At 39.3% G+C, this 19,542-nt stretch overlaps 1 protein-coding gene across 3 annotated transcripts in view; it reads right to left on the bottom strand.

Moving 5' to 3' along the window:
* Positions 1-19,542, bottom strand: part of LOC101464867 (A-type voltage-gated potassium channel KCND3) — a 98,873-nt gene continuing 79,331 nt past the window's right edge. For 2 of the 3 annotated variants that reach the window (XM_004547658.3, XM_004547659.3), the window contains exons 4-7: positions 13,918-14,019; positions 7,566-7,661; positions 5,850-6,103; positions 1-4,132 (exon numbers count right to left, since the gene is read on the bottom strand). In XM_004547658.3, the coding sequence (XP_004547715.1) occupies positions 3,895-4,132; positions 5,850-6,103; positions 7,566-7,661; positions 13,918-14,019 (690 nt within the window). In that variant the 3' untranslated portion in view covers positions 1-3,894. The remainder of the gene's footprint in view (positions 4,133-5,849; positions 6,104-7,565; positions 7,662-13,917; positions 14,020-19,542) is intronic. The other variant, XM_004547660.3, reaches the window with a different exon arrangement.

The following is a 19,542-nucleotide window of genomic DNA, read 5'->3' as shown; positions in this document are numbered from 1 at the left end:
TTCTGACACTTCATAGTTCTTATAACAAACAAACTGACAGAATACCGTACACACAGCAAACAGACAGAAAAAGCTCAGTTCAAAAAATAAAAAGAATAAGAAACAACACAAACAGCAATGCCAAGACTTTTAGAACAGACCTCAACGACGCCTTTGAAGTAAAGTCCATCAGATAATCACAACAAAAATCTTCATATATGAGTCACTCTGGTGTGAGAAAGGTGATTTCTCTTAATATACATTTTTAAAAAAGGTGAACGTGGTCTATGAAGCTGCAAAAAAGCCTTAATATGTAAATACTGTTTTAATGGTAACCAAAATCCAGCTTATGAACACCACGGCCGGGCAGATGCTCAATATTTCCAACAATAACGAGACAAAAAGTGTCTAAAGGGTTTGTTTTTGTAAAGCAGCATAAATAATACCACTACTTTGTTGTTCTTACAAAGGACAGAAAAGTGACCATTTTCACACAATACTTTCACCTCGTTGTTAAAACGTGACAAAATACAGAAATGCAACACAAAAAATACCAGTACAGCAAAAAAAGACCTCACTTGGTCCCTCAGGTTCCACGTTAACAAACAAAACCAAGAGAAAAATAAACACATTGTATAATTGATACAGATAACTATAGCACACTTGGCACAAACTATTCCAAACACGCATCTACCGACTTCAAATGTGCAACAGTGTGCAGCAAGTAGGTCTAGAAATGATAATCCAGTGAGGAGTAAGGCCAGAAATCAGTCCTACGGGGCTCAGCTCATTTTGATTTAATGTTAGAAAGTATCTCTGCTGCCATCCTGTGAGCATCTCTGAGACTGACCGAATTATTAGCTGCATATTCTTTAGAATGAGTTTGTTTTTGACCTTAAAAACAGCAGTTTGACAAAACTATGCCAACTCCAGGGTCACTCACATGTGCTGTTTATCCTGCTCAGAAGCTGGTATAATATTGGTTTAACTGGCTTTCAAGATAAACACATTTAATGTAAGAAAAAAAAACATGTTTAAGGTGGAAATCACTGAAAACATTAAGTGGATTAAGTTATTTTATTTTTCTAAACATTTGAGAAGATATGAGTTGTGCTTAGTGTCTCATGAACAGCACACAAATATTTCAAGTCATCAGTGAAATCACATCTTTTCAGAGACATTTAGAGAAGACACAGAGGGCTACAAATATGTCAAAAAGAAAGTAAAAAATAAAAAATCAACTAAAATTTTTAAGGTAAGACAGAATACCTGAAAAAACAAATAATTTTTTAGCTCTGGGTATTTTATCTACACTTAAAATATTTTCAAATATTCAGCGGATTTCGTTTTAGTTTTAGTTTTATAATGCCGAACCGAACACGAATACGTTACGTCCTGTAATTGTCCAGGTCGAGTGGTGCTCAACCTTCATGGCATTCAATACCCAAACATTCATGATGAACATGCACAGTATTATTTTCCATTTCAGTGTCCTGCTCAACCTTCAACGTGAGTGGCAGCAGCACAGTGGGCATAAAGCGTCAGTGCGCTATCAAATTCATACAAGCACTTAACCACAATTTATTTTTTAATATGAATTTTGTAGGTTGTTTGTCAGGATAAGCCCGGCAATATTCTCTGTTTCTGTTCCATAAGATGGCAACAATGTAACAATGAATTTAACCTAGCTCAGTAATTCTCAAAGTCTGGGCTGCAGCCCACTTGTACCCACAGTAGGTACTACAGGTGTTCTGTGAGAGGTATTTTATAATAAATAAAGTTTAACCTTATTTTTTAGTTACAAAAAATTAAGATTTTTTTATGATGGCTATTTAAATGTAAACATCCTATCAATTCATGCCATGTATGTGACCTAATTTGATCTGTAAAGTTTCCCCAATGTTGCCAATGGCAAATCAAGAGACGATCAAAGTGAATCTGTGCAAACACAACGATTTCCAATCTTAAGTTGTGAAAAAAAAATTGAAAATAATTTTTGATATTTGAAATTAAATTGTGGTGTTATTAAGATCGGAAATTGCTACAGTCACACCAGGAAAGAGTGCTTGGAGAGCATGACACCAAAGATATTGTGAGAGTGTGCAGTTGACTTGGAATCTTGCTTCCTTCAAAATGGCTTTTTCAAAGATGGGGACCAGGTCTGCAACCCCAGTTGCTGTCTTCAGTTTGCTGTCAGTTTGTGACAGAAGGGGCTCCAGTTGGCAAATTGTGAATCTGTTGCTGTCTGTTGCAAATCTGTTGCTATCTACATACACAGAAATTTACACTCAACAGAAATTTAAATGAACTACTTACATTGAGTCCAGTTACAACCTCATAGACTCAAAACAGAAATTTCTCCACAAATAGCGATGTGATGGTTGCTGCAAGACAGCGAAATGATATAGATGCAGCTTTGCTTTTATTTAGGAATACAAGCAGTTGGCAACAATTTGTGTTAAAATCAACTGCAAAGAGATGAGGCACAGATGAGTCCTGCACAGACTGACTCAGATTGATTGCTACTTGTTGGCAATCTGTCTACATTTATAAATTAGACGGCAATTATTTGCAAGCTTTAACCAGTCTGTCTGAGAGTGACTGGAGTCAGTTTGAGTCAGACTGTTTGGACACAGGCTGCCACGGAGCAGGTAACCTACAAAATCACCTTAGGATCAAAATTGGGCACCCAGTTAGTTTTTGAAACTACCTGCAATCGGTTGCTGAATGCAACAGTTTTACTGTAGTGTGACTGAGCCATAAACGATACTTCATTCTGGGACACTGTCGATACAATCATGTTATTCAGTATCCTGGCCTTACTAACACTTGCTGTTGTACTGAAACCAAATGTTGTAGTATTTCCCCTCCCAAAATATGCAATGTTATATACCTTTTATTATTATCACTGTTTCACTGCATGGCTTGTTTCTTCTTTACATTAACATGTCAGAACCCTCATGTACATTGTCCTTCTGCTGTACAAACTACTGCAACACATATATTAATCTGCAGGAGAAAATTATTTAAAACAAGTTATTTTCCTGTGTTTTTGTAACACAAACAGTTAAGACTAGGATGAATGAATTTCAGCTAATCAAGTGGTTGGTTTTGGTCTTTTCATGGGATGTACTGTAACCTCATCCTTCAACATTAAATTACACATTTGCTTTATAGTAATTCTCCGGTCAGCTCAAGGCTGAGAACCACTGCTCTGTTTCAATGCAGTACGACGACCGTCAGCCTTCAGTCCACATTCAGTGGGATTTTTCAAATACAACTAAAATCACAGTTTGGTTTGAGGAATCAACATAATGTATCGATACAATTATCCAACGAAAACAAAGAAACGCTGTTTCCAGTCTGCAACAAATGAAATACACATTTCAGGGATGATATTAGCAGCATCAGGCATGGCGACTTTAAACTAAAACAGTTTATGTTTCTCAAAATACTATAGACAATCACATAACACAAACATGACCAATCAGATTCAACAGCTTTGTTCTTCAGTATTTAATCCAACAAATCTTCTTTTTCACTGTGAATTCACGTCAAATTTACTGTGAATTTGTGATGGTCAACAGGGTTTGTTGATGTTTCTGCCAGTTGCACAATATCATCAGTTATTTTCCACCATCTCCACTGCTGTAGGAAACGTTTAGAAATGCAGCAGCTCTCATCGTATCTACAGTACATACACGACATGACACGAGCGTGATTCTCAGGTCACATATCTACAGTCCTCTACCTCAATAATGTCTCCATAACTGGTGAGTCCTCTGGAGTACACCTCTCTTCTCACTGACCCTGTATTAGGGAACACGGTACGTCCATGAATGTAGTGTTACCTGCTTCCTCCTCCTCTGCTTTTCTTCCCCCTGGTGGGGTGAGTTACATCTTTCAGCCACACAGTCACAGAGCCGAGACTTTGACAATGTTGGCGCCAGCTGAACTTGTTGTGGTCTGAATGCTCAAGGGTGGTGGGTGACTTGGAGGTTGGGGCGGCCTCCGCTGTGGGGGCCCGTGGAACCCGTCTCCATCAGGGGTTAAAGCAGGGGGTGTTGGGAGGCTGATGATGGCTGTGGTGATCCGGCCACTTTTGCAGTTGATCCTGCTGCTCTCGTCAGTTTTAAGGTTGAGGTTGGAGCGGCTGTTAAGTATAATTAAATGTGGTTAATGTCTAGTACAAACAGTAGTAATTGCATATGTAATTACATATCATTTTTAAGCAAAACATGTTCTGTAATTTCTATAATGTTTTTGTAAATTTGGGCAGGAAATGAAGATTCTGGAGAAATTTATATACCAAAGTTTTATCAGTTAACTGCACTCACAGTCAGCTTTATTATTTATGCCTAAACAAATCTTTAAAACAACACTTTATGACTTTATGGACAGAAGTACTGGGCCACCTACACATTACACCTACAGGAGCTTTTATGACATCCCATTATAAATTCATAGGCATTAAAATGGAAATGGTCTCCCCTCTGCAGCAATAATGGCTTCTACTCTTCTGTGATGACTTTCTACAAGATTTTGAAGTGTGTCTGGGAATTCTTGCCAATTCAACCGGGAGAACATTTGTGAGGTCAGACACTGATGAGGGGTATGACTCACAATCTCCACTCTTGTTCATCCCAAAAGTGTTTAATGGGCTCTGTGTGGGTCACTCAAGGTCTTCAGCACTATCAGCTGATCATAATGTTATGGCCCATGCTTTGCGCACTGGGATACAGTCATGCTGGAAGAGAAAAGGGTCTTCCCCAAACTGATTTTTTCAACACTGAAGCATAGATCAGTCCAAACCAGACCAGACCAATCCTAAAAATAAACAACCCTATAAGGTAAAATTCGGTGGAGGAGGGGTCTGGCATTTGCCAAACCAAGACTAATCCGTCATTCTGCCTGGAACTCCACAGAACATATTTCCACTGCTCCAGAATCCAGGGGCAGTGGACTTTACACCATTCCAGCAGACGCTTGGCATTGTGCTCGCATGCTGCTCTCCAGACGTGAAAACTCATTCCACGAAGCTCTCGTCAGACAGTTTCTATGCTATCCCAGAGGAGGTTTGGAACTCTGCAGTTATTCAGTCAGCAGAGCATTGGTAAGTTTTAAGCCCTGTGTGCCTCAGCACTTTGTAACTTTACTTGATCTGACACTTAGTAGCTGAATTGCCGTGGGTCCTAAATGCTTCCACTTTGCAATTTGCATACCACTTACAGTTTATCGTTGAATATTAGAAAGGAAGATATTTCAGACAGACTTGTTGCAACAATGGTATCCTAGTACTGTACCGTGCTCAAATTAATTGAGCTCTTTAGAACGACACATTCTTTCACAAAGGTTTGTGAAGGCAGAAGTCTAAATGCTCGATTTTATACATCTGTAGCAATGGGACTGAAAACACCTGGAACCAGAGACCAAGAAGTGTGACCAAATACCTTTGTCCATATAGTGTATCTAGTGATGCATTTGAGAAGTAAAATATGAAACATGTGAGTCCTTAAAATACCTTTTATTTTGAGAGGAATTTGTGTAATAAAGCTGTACAAAACTAAAATGACATTTTTAAAAGTTAATGTACTCTGCTAGTTAAAAAGTATAACTAATTTCTCAAAGATATATTTTATTTAATTAGATTATTTAAATGCAGCTGGATTAATGTTGACAATTGCCTATTCAGATCCATCTATTAAATGTCTAGAGTCGAGTGAGGGACTTCAAAGTGTACCCCCAGAGATGTGTTTTGGAGTGAAAGATTAATGCTTGCACACATAAAACAGTTTCAATGGCCAAACACCAGGAGTTTGAAATTTTTGCCAAACCTCTGATGCTTGCCCCTGCATCTGTTTTTGTTTCACCTGGCGGTGTGGGACAGTGGGTCACCACACTGTATGTGGATGGCACTGAGCTCCTGCAGCGGGCCCTGGTGTGTTGAATGGGTGGTGGGCAGGCTGGTGTTAGGCAGAGGAACATTTCTCTTTCTCTTTCGACTACAACAGGTACGTGTGGAGCTGTCATGGCTGGATACAGAGGGACTGCGTGAGGGATAGGTCTGCAAAGCCGTTTCCAAACAGTTCTGCTCGTATATCTGCTCGTCCACAAACTCGTGAGCCTGGAGAGAAAAAGATGAATGAAAAAAAAACATGGGGATAGCAAAACAGGAGAGAGGAAAAACAGCAGTCTGTAAATAGGCTACACAACAGCGTTATAGGACTTGTTGCCCAGTTGTACTTCACTTATAATTTTACAAAAGGAACCACACCAAAACAAATACAATTTAAAGAAATTATAAAAAATAACCTTCATCTTATCATACAAAAATCATGCACCTGGCTGATTTCCTTTATTGGCTGCCTGGATAACACTGTCAGTGTTTAATACAGATCTTAGCCAACATCTTTTGCAACAGTAGCTTTAAAGACTTTACAGTGGATGCAGATTTGAGACAAACCTTTACATGACGATCTAAATCCTGTCCTGTCCTCAAACTGTAGTACGAACCAGTGTCTTCTGTGTCTTGTTGCACAGGTCTGCACAGGTTACCATAGCTAAACTTTAACACAAGTATACCACAGACCAGGTTTAAGTGAACTTAGGGGTAGTTATGTTTAACAGATACTGTGAATATTCCTTTAATATCATAATTTAAGTTCAAGAGTAGTTTCATCCTCATACAGAGACTAAAGGAATACATAAATGTCCAACATTATGATGTACAACTGTTAGCTTGAAGCCAGAAAGTTCTAATTCAAGCTCGACTGACTATCACAAGTATAAACTGACGTATTCTGTCTAATAGGGAACCTTAAATTTAATGTGATTCAGTACTGAAAGGAAACTCATTTAAATGTTGAATCTTTACTTCATTGTCATGCCTGAAAATCTGAACAACTGTGTACAAAAACTCAGTTTGAATAAATATAAAACAATATAGAAATGTGAAAAATAGTGACAACATCGCAAATCACAAGCGACAACACAGAGAAAATAATAAAAGAGAATATTCCTCTGTCCAAATACACACTGGTGTGCCGTCAGTGACGCCTCATCTGTGTGAACTGCATGACAAAACTGTGGTGGGCAGTTCAGAAACCAGGTTCACTGCAGTGTAGCAGATTTGGCATCGTAATATGCCAAATGTAGTTTATGGTGCAGCTGAGTTGTAAAACCCCGCAAGTTCCAGTTTTTACAGACCCACTCTAAACCCCACACCCACAAAGTCCCATAACAACTGTCAACCTGGCGTGCAAACATTATGACATTTTTTTTAAAAATTATTTATTTTACCAAGAATGTGTTTTTTGCTTCCAGCTGAACTCAAACCACAGATTTGAGAGCAAAGAACACCTTACTGTGACAATGACAGACATTTTTGGCAATGCCCTAAACACCTTTTTTCATCTGTTTTGGGGGAAGTTGGCAGCTACATGCAAAGTCAGTGTGAAGAGCAAGCTTCTGATAAGGTAACATTTGGAAAATCTAAAAAAGTTTCATCGCTAGCTTCATTAATGTTAGCCAAGTTTTCAGCCATAGCTACACAGTGGACATGTATATTTATAACAGAGTGCACTTACTGTTGTTTTCTCCAGACAGTGCAGTAGGTGGTGGTGTTGGCTCTCTAACAGAGAGATGGACTTCTGGGTCAGCTTCTGCTCATCCTCTTCTGTACCCTGATTGTACACACACGCACACACACACGCACGCACGCACGCACGCACGCACACACGCACGCACGCACGCACGCACGCACACACACACACAGTAGGTATTAGTAGGTATTATGAAATTATTCAGGAAGTTGCCCTTGACATAAAGACCCAGATGCTGAGATTGCTCTTTGATATTTACTCAATACTTAATACTTTGAAAATGAACTTTTAGTAATGAAGTAGTAATAAAAAGCCGGAGGTTCTGCTTCATGGCATTCAGTTTCATCTGAACTCTTTTTGTTCATGTTTGATGAGTTTCTCCTCATTTCAGTTATGAACAGGTAGACAACAGCTCCTGCCAATTGCTTTCAAATAATTTACTTGTTACATAGTGAACCACATTCCTGTTTGGAGTGAATTGATCCCTTATCTTTAGGTCTGCTTAGCAAGTGGTTTGTCCACTTTCTCCAATTTGTAATTTATTTCCTATTTTGTAGTTTTTTGTTTTTTTTTAAAAAATCCACAAACAGCCTACTGTTTTTCTTTGATTTGTTTCCTTGTCTAAGCAAGCAGCAAAATAACTTCCAATTTCAGTTTATTGAGCAAACAACATGCAAATTATAAAACCGTGCTACTGCGAATCCTCTAACTTAATTGTCTAAGTAGGTACTGCTGAGTGTTATTTGATGCTGGAGGCAGCTAAACAGTTATTGATGTCAGAAGCTTCAGAAAGAAGAGAAATCGCAGAGTTTGAGGAAGGGAAAAAAACCCCACAGAAGCAGAAACTTATGGAACCCTTTGTTGGTATTTTTCCTGACAGGCTTAGTTTGAAATTCAGCCTTTAATATTCCTTTGTCTCAAAGTAACTGCAATTACCAAATAACATGAAAACTGAAAATGGTTAATTCTCTCCCCACACTGTTCATTGTTACTCAGAGGATTGGGGTAGGAGGCAAACCAGCCCATGGACTCTCATTTGGATTCCAGGAACATGAACAACACCGTCACGTGGGCACGTTTTCCGATCGCTGGATTTGTGCATTTATCCTCTGGCAGAGGACCTATACACACATAATATAGATACAGAGCGAGATTCAATGGTCTTTCATGTAAATAAAGAAGCTGACTTTGTGCAGTCAGTAAAAGGAAGCTGATCACGATAACCGTGCTGCTAATGAATGATTGGACAATAACTAAATGTGTTTTTTCCCAATGTATTTGTAATAAAAAACTCCCCCTGAAGCAGTGGTTCCCGTATTTTGTTATATTTTATTTTCAAACTCCATTGCATTTAGTATATTTAGTAAACAACTAAACAAATACAAGTAAACTGCAGTAAATTACAGGTAGCAATGAAATAAACTACTAACTGTTTTACGTCCACATCTACACGGGTATTTTTGAAAACGCAGCTGTTTCTACGCGTTTGGGCCTTTCGTCCACACATAAATGGTGTTTCGAATCACCGAAAACTGCGATTTTTTTAAAAACTCAGGCTACGCCCACGTGTACACGGGTATTTTTGAAAACGCAGATTTTTCTATGTGTTTGCACCTTTCGTCCACACTTTGGGAACCTCTGCCCTTAAGTATTCAGTGTTATTCATGTGATGTCCAAAACTACAACAGTAATAATGAGATGTGTATAATTATGTGAACATATCTTTTTGAGGGACTGAGTAAATGAAATAATCCAAAAATTAATTGTCTTGATTAAAGATGTATTCAGGGATGCAGGACTCTTTTTATAGGTTATTTTATTTAATATTAAATGATGTATCAATTAATTTTGTTACTTTGTAGCAACTCAATTTATTTATTTCAGATTCAAGAAGGTCTTCTACCATCTGGGCATTTTTCAATATCCTCAAAATGGATGTATGACCCAAATGTCAAGTTCCTGGAGATGTCATTAGAGGGCTGTGATTTGTCAGTCTGGCTATCCAACTAATGTTGTAACTGCACTATTCAATCACATATTACCATAAATAGGTGTTCAAATCAGTTAGAGAATGACATTAATGCACTTTATCCAATGTTAAGTTACTTCTGTATTCTGGAGCTGGCCTGGCCATTGCCTCAATGGAAGTGTGAAGGGTAATATCAGTTAGTTTGGCATTTAGCTGTGAGTCAGGTCCAGGATGCTGTGAGTTCAGGATATATAGAGTGCTATGTGCTGTGGCCTCAGTCACACAGGCCTAGACCAGCTGGTCACCATCTGGCAATCACCGGTCATGAGGATTAAATGTGTATTCCTTGAATATGCCTCACCTTTGTCACAAGGTGAAATAAGTCACAAAGAGGTTTACACTGAACACCTGCAAACACTTGCCAACTGCTCTCTCCAAGCGGTAGTGAAAACAGAGAGTTGTACCTCAAAGTAAAAGGCATAACTTGACTTTGAAGGCAAATTTTCTCCATTTTTGGTAATAGTTAGGTTATAATTGCAGACAAGATTTTCTATACAGAACACAACAGCAGTTGTCTCAAGGCACTTTAACCCCAACAATCAGACGACCACCTATGAGCAAGCACTTGGTGACAGCGGGAAGGAAAAACTCCCACTCCCAAAACTACCATAACTGTGGGCAGCCATGGCAAACTGCTAACGACCAAAGCCATCTGAAAGAGGTAATCGGTGCAGCATCGTCTTTGCAACCAATTTCACCAAGTGACTCATAATGACCTCCATGCACCCAGTTTTCCTGGTGAGTTGTGGATACCGGATCTCTAGGCCTTTGTGATTGAGGTCTAAGCTAGCTGTTGAGTTACTACAGCAGTGCCTCCCTTTAAAGTTGGGTCTGCTTGTTGTCACTGTTTGTGCAATTATGCATATGTTGAATATAAATAATACAATTGTGAAGCTTCCCACCTTTTTTCATTTCATTTGCTGAGTAACCAGTGAAATAATAAATATAGTTTTATTTAAGCTGATGTCCGAGTTGTTGCATACTTCTATAGCACATTGATCAAGATAGTACCTAAACTCAGATCTTATTCAAGATTCAAGATTCAAAGTGTTTATTGTCATGTATACAGAAGAAATAGCATTTCTCTGTGCAATGAAATTCTTCCTTTGGTGTCCATACACAAATGCCAAGTTAGGTAAGGGTTAAAGGAACAAGATAATAAAGATAAAAATAAGGATAAAAAGTGTGCTGATGTACAAATTGCAGTTGGGGTAGGTCAGCTGTTCAGGAGTTTTATAGCATATATTCTGGATGTATGCTGCTATTTGAAAAAAAAAGCCATTGTTTCTTAATAACAATTAAAATAAATATCTTGTTATATTTATCTTGTTATGGTCCAGTGTTCCACGACCAGGACGAAAACCGCATTGTTCCTCCTGTATCCGAGGTTCGACTAACGGACGAACTCTCCTTTCCAACACCCTGGCATAGACTTTCCCAGGGAGGCTGAGGAGTGTGATCCCCCTGTAGTTGGAACACACCCTCCGGTCCCCCTTCTTAAAGATGGGGACCACCACCCCGGTCTGCCAGTCCACAGGTACTGCCCCTGATCTCCACGCAACATTGCAGAGGCGTGCCAACCAGGACAGCCCTACAACGTCCAGAGCCTTCAGGAACTCAGGGCGGACCTCATCAACACCAGGGTGAGGGCCTCCAGCTCGCACTGGAACGGTTCGCAGCCGAGTGTGAAGCAGCGGGAATGAGGATCAGCACCTCCAAATCTGAGGCCATGGTTCTCAGCCGGAAAAGGGTGGAGTGCCCACTCTGGGTCGGGGATGAGTTCCTGCCCCAAGTGGAGGAGTTCAAGTATCTCGGGGTCTTGTTCGCGAGTGATGGGAGAAGGGAGCCCGAGATCGACAGACGGATTATGGCTGCAGCTGCAGTAATGGTGAAGAGGGAGCTGAGTGTAAAAGCGAAGCTCTCAATTTACCGGTCGATCTACGTCCCTACCCTCACCTATGGCCACGAGCTGTGGGTAGTGACCGAAAGAACGAGATCGCGGATACAAGCGGCAGAAATGAGCTTCCTCCGAAGGGTGGCTGGCCTCTCCCTTAGAGATAGGGTGAGAAGTTCGGCCATCCGGGAGGGGCTCAGAGTAGAGCCGCTGCTCCTCCACATCGAAAGGAGCCAGCTGAGGTGGTTCGGGCATCTGACAAGGATGCCCCCTGGGCGCCTCCTGGGTGAGGTGTCCCAGGCATGTCCCACCGGCAGGAGGCCCCGGGGCAGACCCAGGACACGCTGGAGAGATTATATCTCTCGGCTGGCCTGGGAACGCCTTGGTATTCCCCCGGATAAGCTGGAGGAGGTGGCTGGGGAGAGGGAGGTCTGGGCCTCTTTGCTTAGGCTGCTGCCCCCGCGACCCGGCCCCGGATAAAGCGGATGAAGATGGATGGATGGATAAATATCTTGTGTTTCACCTTTTTGAGCTGCCAGACAGATAATTCAGACTTATTTCAACAGACTTATTTATGTATCCTTACTTTCTGTAAAAGGAAAAAGTTATTTCTTTTTTTTTTTTTCTGAAATGGAGATGCTGTAAACCTTCAAAAATAAGTGGGTGACATAAGGTATAATACCTATGAAAAATTTGATTTGGTCTAAGCGCATTATCAAGACTAGGAACACTCAGCTCCTGAGGCGGAAAGTTGATCATTTTGGAAACCTGAAAGTGTACTAATGCATAGCTGATGGCATGGGCATGCAGGAAGTACAAATATATGTTTATATACATATTTCAAGGCTTGATGGCATCAAGTAAATGAGTGACCCACTCATTTATTTTATATATATTGTCCTAGTTCACTACAGCCTTCTTTTTTTGCGTTCTTGTATGTGCTGATTTTTGTATAAGTGAAGCTGGCTTTTATGGGTGTGTGGCTTCTTTCTTTGTTTCTTTAGTGCATGACGCACCATTCCTCTGTGATACTGTTTTGAGCAGTTTTTTTATAGATTTAAATGACTCCAGGAAAAAAGATCAGATAAGAGATAAAGCTGTAATGCCTTCGTATGCAAGATTACCATAAAACTCAACAGGATTATCAATACCCGTGATCTAAGTAACAAATAAAAAAAGCCAAGATGCAACCAGACCCCGAGTGAACTTCTAGTCTAACTAATGACTGTGACAGAATCAGTGATTTTTGTCATATATCTCCACTCACTCCTACCTCGGACCCACGCAGCGTCACCGACTGTCAGAATTGACACCATCGTAATTTGATGCATCAGGACTCTGGCAGCTTCATCACAGACACGAAAAGGAAAGGGGGGTGCTCAGTGCTCACAGATGGCATTTATATGATAATTCTAACCACTTGCAGACACCCATGAGCTTTCATACTGGACTCTATTAGGTCCAAATGGATTTTAGTAACCATCTGCAAGGAGGGGAGTGTGTCACTGAAAACACGAGCGATGGTCTAGATGGATGGGATTTAGGCAATTTGCTCACACTTTACCTAACACATTTTTCCACGGTGGTTATAATATATGTATATATATATATATATATATATATATATATATATATATATATATATATATATATTGTATAAAAGAGTGAGGGGATGATTGATTCAAAAAGTAGAAAGTTCTGATCTTTATGCGCAGACATGCATTACAGTAGAGCAAATAATTATTTATGTCCTCTTCTTAGGCTAGGCATTAGAAACTGAATTTCAAAACTACTTTCAAGTTAATCTCTATTGTCTCCACTGTTTCATTGTTCAGCGGCTCCGTTTTGCTTTGAAGCCTCCTTTAATGCACTAACAACCTAATTATTACCAAGAGCGACTCGACAAGCAAGTAAGAACAATCTTACATCCTAGATAACCTCAGCTTACCGTTTTCACAGACACAGATTAAATCAAGTCTCAGACTGATGAACAACCAAAAAAAGCACTTTGTGTTATTACACAGATAACACTCACATGGGGCATTATTAGCCTCTGCTATCACCTCTGCCCTGCATAACAACAAGAATGTAATGGCTCCAACTTCTTCTTTTATAGCCTCTAAATTACTTTTAAATTGTTCTCTGTTTATTTGACAGTAATTGTTGCCACTTTGCTTGTGTTTGCGTACTGCAGATGTGAAGTTGTTGCCTCCAAGCAACTGAGTTGCAGTGAACTGAAATAATTAGTACATGGGCGTTTGACAAGGAACAACATGATTAATACTGAATTACAACCTGCTGGCATTGCACCATTTTTAATGAGCACACTTAATTAAAACAGCTTCCAAGAAATCATCGCGCCCACTTTGCTGTTGGTGGATCTTCGCATTCAGAGGGTCAGGGGTCTTTCTCACCGTCAGCTCCAGCAGTTCGTTGAGAAGTCCGTTGCGTTTGCTCTGAAGGAAGGCGTTGGCGCTGCCGGACTTGGCTATTCTTATCCTGGCCAGTCTGGCTTTCTGGGTGTGGGACGAAGAAGAAGTCACAGCATCAGACAAGGTAGGCGGGAGGTCGGAGAAGATGACTAATACCTATTTAATGATAAGAATCTGCCAACTCATCACACAAACTCTGTAGTAATTTTCACAGCTACTACATGACTGCTCTTATCTCTGCATTTTCAAGTTTCTCTCTTTCATTATATATGACAGAGACTGCTGTCATGTTCTTGTGTCTGTAACATGCTGCTACTGAGTATGTCTGTAAGTCGGCACCCAAACAATACACTCATTTGGGATTGCTGAAAATTTAATTTCAAGTCTGAAATGAGCATAAATATGTTGCTATCTAGCTGCTGCAGATTTTTGCTCACATTTAGCTGAAATCCCAGTAGTGATGTTGGGCGATAAGGCCTGGCTCAGTTTCCAGTTTTTCCCAAAGATGCTGACTGAGGCTGAAGTCACCAGCTAGAAAAAGGTTTTAGACAGCAAATTCTACGATAATGGCTTGTCTTTGTGTTTGGGGGAAACATGATAGGATTTCAAGTTACTGGAGGCTTATACCAACTCTAGATTACAGGTGTGCAAGAATATGAGGACCTTTAAACAGGTTTAAAACAGTTAAATAATATGTAAATACGTTGATCAGTTTTTAGTCTAACACAGTGCTCTTTTTAAATATATAAAGATCTCTTATGTTTTATAGAGAAAACAACAATCAAAATCATGAAAGCAATTCTTGGGTAGTTGTAGCTTTAATTGGGATGTCTAACAACAATTTTGCCAAGGCAGTGTAGATTGAATCAAAAAGCTTTTTTAAATGAATGTCTTCTTTTAACTTTTTATTCTTTCATCTGTAACTTTAGCCCTTATATTTTCTGATTCTTTACAGCTTCGCTTTTTCTAGTTTTTCCTTCCAGTCCATTGATACAGAGTTTTTTTTTTTGTTTTTTTTTTATAATTCATTTTATTTGGATCCCTGGAAGAGCAGCAAACTCTGACTAATCATAAATAAAGAATGAAGAATCACGATGATCTCTTTGAAACTCCAATTTTTGGCAGAAAGTTGTGAGACTTTTGAGTCTGAACCCTTCAGATTGATTCTTCTAAAAAGGATAAAACTAAAGAGTCGGTCCACCAAGAAAAGCAACAACAAAAAAAAAAATGGGCTCAAACTAAGAAAAATATAAATGCAACATGAAGCCAAGTCTTGCATTTAATGGTGCTGCAAGCACAAATTGATAATTTGCTGCATTAGTGCCAATTATGCCCATGAGAACCTACTGAGTTCACAACATTGCAAAGTCTGTTTGCCAACATTTATCAGTTTATTTTATTCCCTTTCTGTTGCAGCAAAAAGATAAAATTGCTTTAAATAACAGATAAAATAATAGAACAAAGGAGGCAGGAAATGAGAGAGATATTGCATTAAGGATTTCATAAAATGAAGAGGATATTATGACAACTGTAAGGTGAGCTTTATCTTTAACCTCACCCCACTGTGCTCTCTCTCTCTCACCCCCTTTATATACATTTAAGAAACAGGAGATACCGAAGAACATCTGCTTTCCAGACATGATTCAAAAGTAATATTTAGACGCTTCAAAAACTGCCTGTCAGACTAGTGAAGTTGTATGAAAAGCTGGAACCTGAGAGGTAATAATAGTGCTTGTGTATGTACGTGGTCAGTATGTGAAACAGGGGTAAAATGGGAGGATCATTGACTGCTTCTTTCTGCAGCTGAAGAGTGAATGAATTAGGAACCAGTGAAATTACGGTCACAAGCTGCCTGGCTTTATGATTGATCAAAAGTACTACTTGACACAAGAAAGGGAAAAATATGAAAGAATAAGCGTCTCTGATTCTTCTGTAAGTGCAAAAGGTTGTGCTGAGCGTCTGTGATGAGCTGCTGAGCCCAAACAGTTCTCTAAGAAACTTTTACTCTAAACACATGACAACTCCAGAGGTGTGATTGAGTCTCATTTAGTTCAAAGTTAAAGACAGTGGAAAATATTGAAGCAGATTAAGTCAAACTGCTTTAAAATCAAGTCCCTGAATAGTTAATAAAGGTATCACACATGGATCAATATTTGTCTAGCTGCAATAAAAATGATTTGTTTTCCAACTGAGCACTGTAGTGTTCATTTTTATGCTGTAAACCATTGTGTATGCTCTTGAACGAACTGCAAACCAGGCCTTTTAAAGGTCAATTTGCTTTTGATGGCCTTAAAATCCCATTGATTTAAAAGTTTGTCTGAGCCCCAGAAGGACTGAATGAATCTTTCACTGAAATGTTAGTGAAAATGTAACTGAAAATTCTCTACCAATGATAATGAATTTATTGTTTTGTCCTACAAAAACTCATCATCATGAAAATGCCAAACAGAAAAAAATTATGTTTACTTAAAAGTAAGTAAAAAATGTAAATAAATAACTGAAACAAACCGAGGAATTTTCATATGTCAGATCAGGGCCGAATCCCAGTCCTCGAGAGCTACTGCAGCTTTTAGATGCATCCCTACTCCAACACAGTTGCATCAAATGGTTGGATTACCTTTTCAGCATGCCACCAAGTTTGGCAAAGGCCTAATAACAAGCCATTCATTTGATTCAGGTGTGTTAGAACTAGAGATGGCACGATACCACTTTTTTATGTCCGATACCGATACTGATATCATAAATTTGGATATCTGCCGATACGATATGAATCCGATATAGTGTTTTTTAATCAACAAAACTGTTTTTTTAAAATATCTTGCTGCATTTTGTATAAGTTCATACTCAAGTTTAAAACAACAACTACACTAAAGCTATTCTGTTATACCTGTATGCAAAAAAAAATATTTCATAGTTCAGCAATACTGATCAATCTAATAAACTTAAACCTACACCATCCTTCCTATTCTGGTATTTTAAAGAGTACTTAGCGTAAATATTAAGCAACCTAACTAATAGGGTTCCAACTCCCAGCAACAACAAAAATAAATAAATAAAAAATAGGGAACCACCCCTCACGCTCCACCTCATGATGCTTAATCGACGTAATCAACCTTAATTTGATGCAGTGTGAAAAAAAATGCACAGAAATCAATTATTTTTCAAGAAATATTAAATAGATTCAACATCTTTCTTCAACAAAATTGCAGACTGCACAGATGGTACCTTCCCAAAGGAAAATGTACTATAGCTTACTAGGGTATATTAGACTTAACAGTTACTATATACAGTAATGGACTTCTATACATTTTACATCAGATTAAAACTTTGGGTGTCAGATTCAGATAATTATTTATTAAAAGCTCGACATTTTAAATGAGAATAAGAAAGAAAAGTATGTCTTTGTGCCCCCTTTTCCCTGTTCATGCCCTATCGGCCCCCCTGGCTAAACTTTGCTAGATCCGCCCCTGCACAGTTACAGCCGTCAGCTGCGTAGAAAAAGATCCTGGTGTAGAAAGTAATATTAAATACGTTCTAACAACAGGGCCCTGTTTCAGAAAGCCGGTTTAGTGCAAATCTGAGTAAGTATACCCTGAGTTAACGAAAACTCTGGGTTTTCGGTTTCACAAAGCGAGTTTAGATTAATTCTGAGTGAGTTACTATGACGACACACTCCGTGAAGCTAACCTGCCCCCTATCAGGTTTACTTCAACTAACCCTGACTTTCTCCGCCTCTTTGTCAGAAACCTGTAGATGTTGAAGCCCAAATTCTCCGCAGAGCTCTCCGCCGGGAGAGAGTGATTAGAGCGCATTTTATCATTTCCTGATGATTTTCTGTGTGAACGTTACCGTTTTTCAGCACAATCCATAATTTATTTGGATAACATCCTCAGGCCATATATTGCTCATGTGACACATCGCGGACATCCTCTCAGTTCTGTACATATTATTTGTATTGCACTTCGGTTTTTTGCAAACGGGAGCTTTCTGTATAATATTGGTGATGCTGAGCACGTTTCCAAGGCTACCGTCTGTCGGGCAGTCAGGAATGTTACAGTTGCACTGAAACGTCTCCTGTACTCGTTTGTGGTGTTCCCCGGTCATAGACCCACAAGATTTATCAAAGAGGGATTCCACAAAATTGCAGGTATCAGGATGAACAAAACTTAATTCATGATGTGGTGATACTTGAACTACTACTTAAATTTTACATTTATTCTCACGGTTCCCAGGCGTGATTGGCTGTATAGATGGCACTCACATTCCAATCATTGCTCCTTCAGTAAATGAAGGAGACTATGTGAACAGGAAGTCTTTCCACAGCATTAATGTGCAGGTACATAGTTCCCTGTAGCATTTCAAACTAACAAATTATTTCATTATAGTAATGGATGCTAATTTGTGTTCTCTGCACTGTGAAGATCATATGTGATGGTCAAAGGAGCTTGCAAAGAAAAGCGTCTGGACTTCTTTAAGTTACTTGAAGACGTTTCACCTCTCATCCGAGAAGCTTCTTCAGTTCTAAGGTCAAATGGTGGAGAGTCCCAGATATAAACCTAGTGGGAGAAACCCCCCACAGAGGGACAAAAGGACCCCCTGATGATCCTCTAATCGCCTGAGCCAAGGTGTGAAACTGGGTGTGGGTCCCAATCAGCCAGAGTTTCGGGTGAGTTCATTGTGAAACCTGGCCCCACCTTATCATGCGAATTCCTGAGATCAGATGGCCCAGGATGTGAGTGGGCGTTAAGGCGTCTGGGAAGGGATCTCAAAACTGGATTATAGATGGCAGAGAGTTGGTGTCGTAAACCCCCGCCTCTGTTCAAAGATGGTCGCTCACAGTGGACTCTTTGTGTGTGTTCTCTTGTGCGCACCACGGGTCCATCCGTGTTAACTCCGTGTTTTCTCCCTGTGTATCTTAACCCATGTTTGCTCTGCTCTCCATCTCCTTCAGGTTTCAGATTTGTTTGTTTGATCCTTAGTTTTTCTAGTTCAGGTTTTCTTAGTTCTGATTTTGCCTCCCTTGCTTTTGTTTAGCTTTTGTTATCGTAAGTAAAGCTCAGTCGCATCAAGTAAGTGCCTTCATTTTGGGTCCTTCTTCATAACTCCACGTGGCTTGCCTCGCTAGCCGTTACAGTACCCAAGTTCATCATGAGAAGAATGTCTTCAGTTCATTGTGCCTCATTAATGTATACTAAGAAAGTGTACTAGGAAAATACTACTGTATATTAGGCTTTGGCTGCACAATTTGCAAGTTTAAAAGTTCAAAAAAAGGTAAAAAAAAAGAAAGAAAAAAAGATGGGCATTAGTAAGTAAGTAAATCTCACTTGAATTTCTTTTTGTGCATAATAATTTGTTACTCTTTAAAAGAAAAGATACAACATGTCAATCTTGTAATCAATGCACAAAAATGTCCGCTGTTACTGTAGCCAAAAAGCTTCTGTCTTTATCCTTTATTCCAAAAAGTCTTTGCGTACACGTTAGCAAGCTGCAGTTTTACTCTAATGTTCATTTTGGATAGAAAGAACTTTTTAATGGCAAGCTTCACATGCAGGTTAAGCTTGTGATTCTCTTTCAGACTATAAATGTGTGCATGCTAATAGCAACAGT

The sequence above is a fragment of the Maylandia zebra genome, linkage group LG5, assembly GCF_041146795.1.
Source record: "Maylandia zebra isolate NMK-2024a linkage group LG5, Mzebra_GT3a, whole genome shotgun sequence".
NCBI lineage: Eukaryota > Metazoa > Chordata > Actinopteri > Cichliformes > Cichlidae > Maylandia > Maylandia zebra.
The sequence above is the reverse complement of the archived record's forward strand: the minus strand, read 5'-3'. Positions and strand labels throughout refer to the sequence as shown.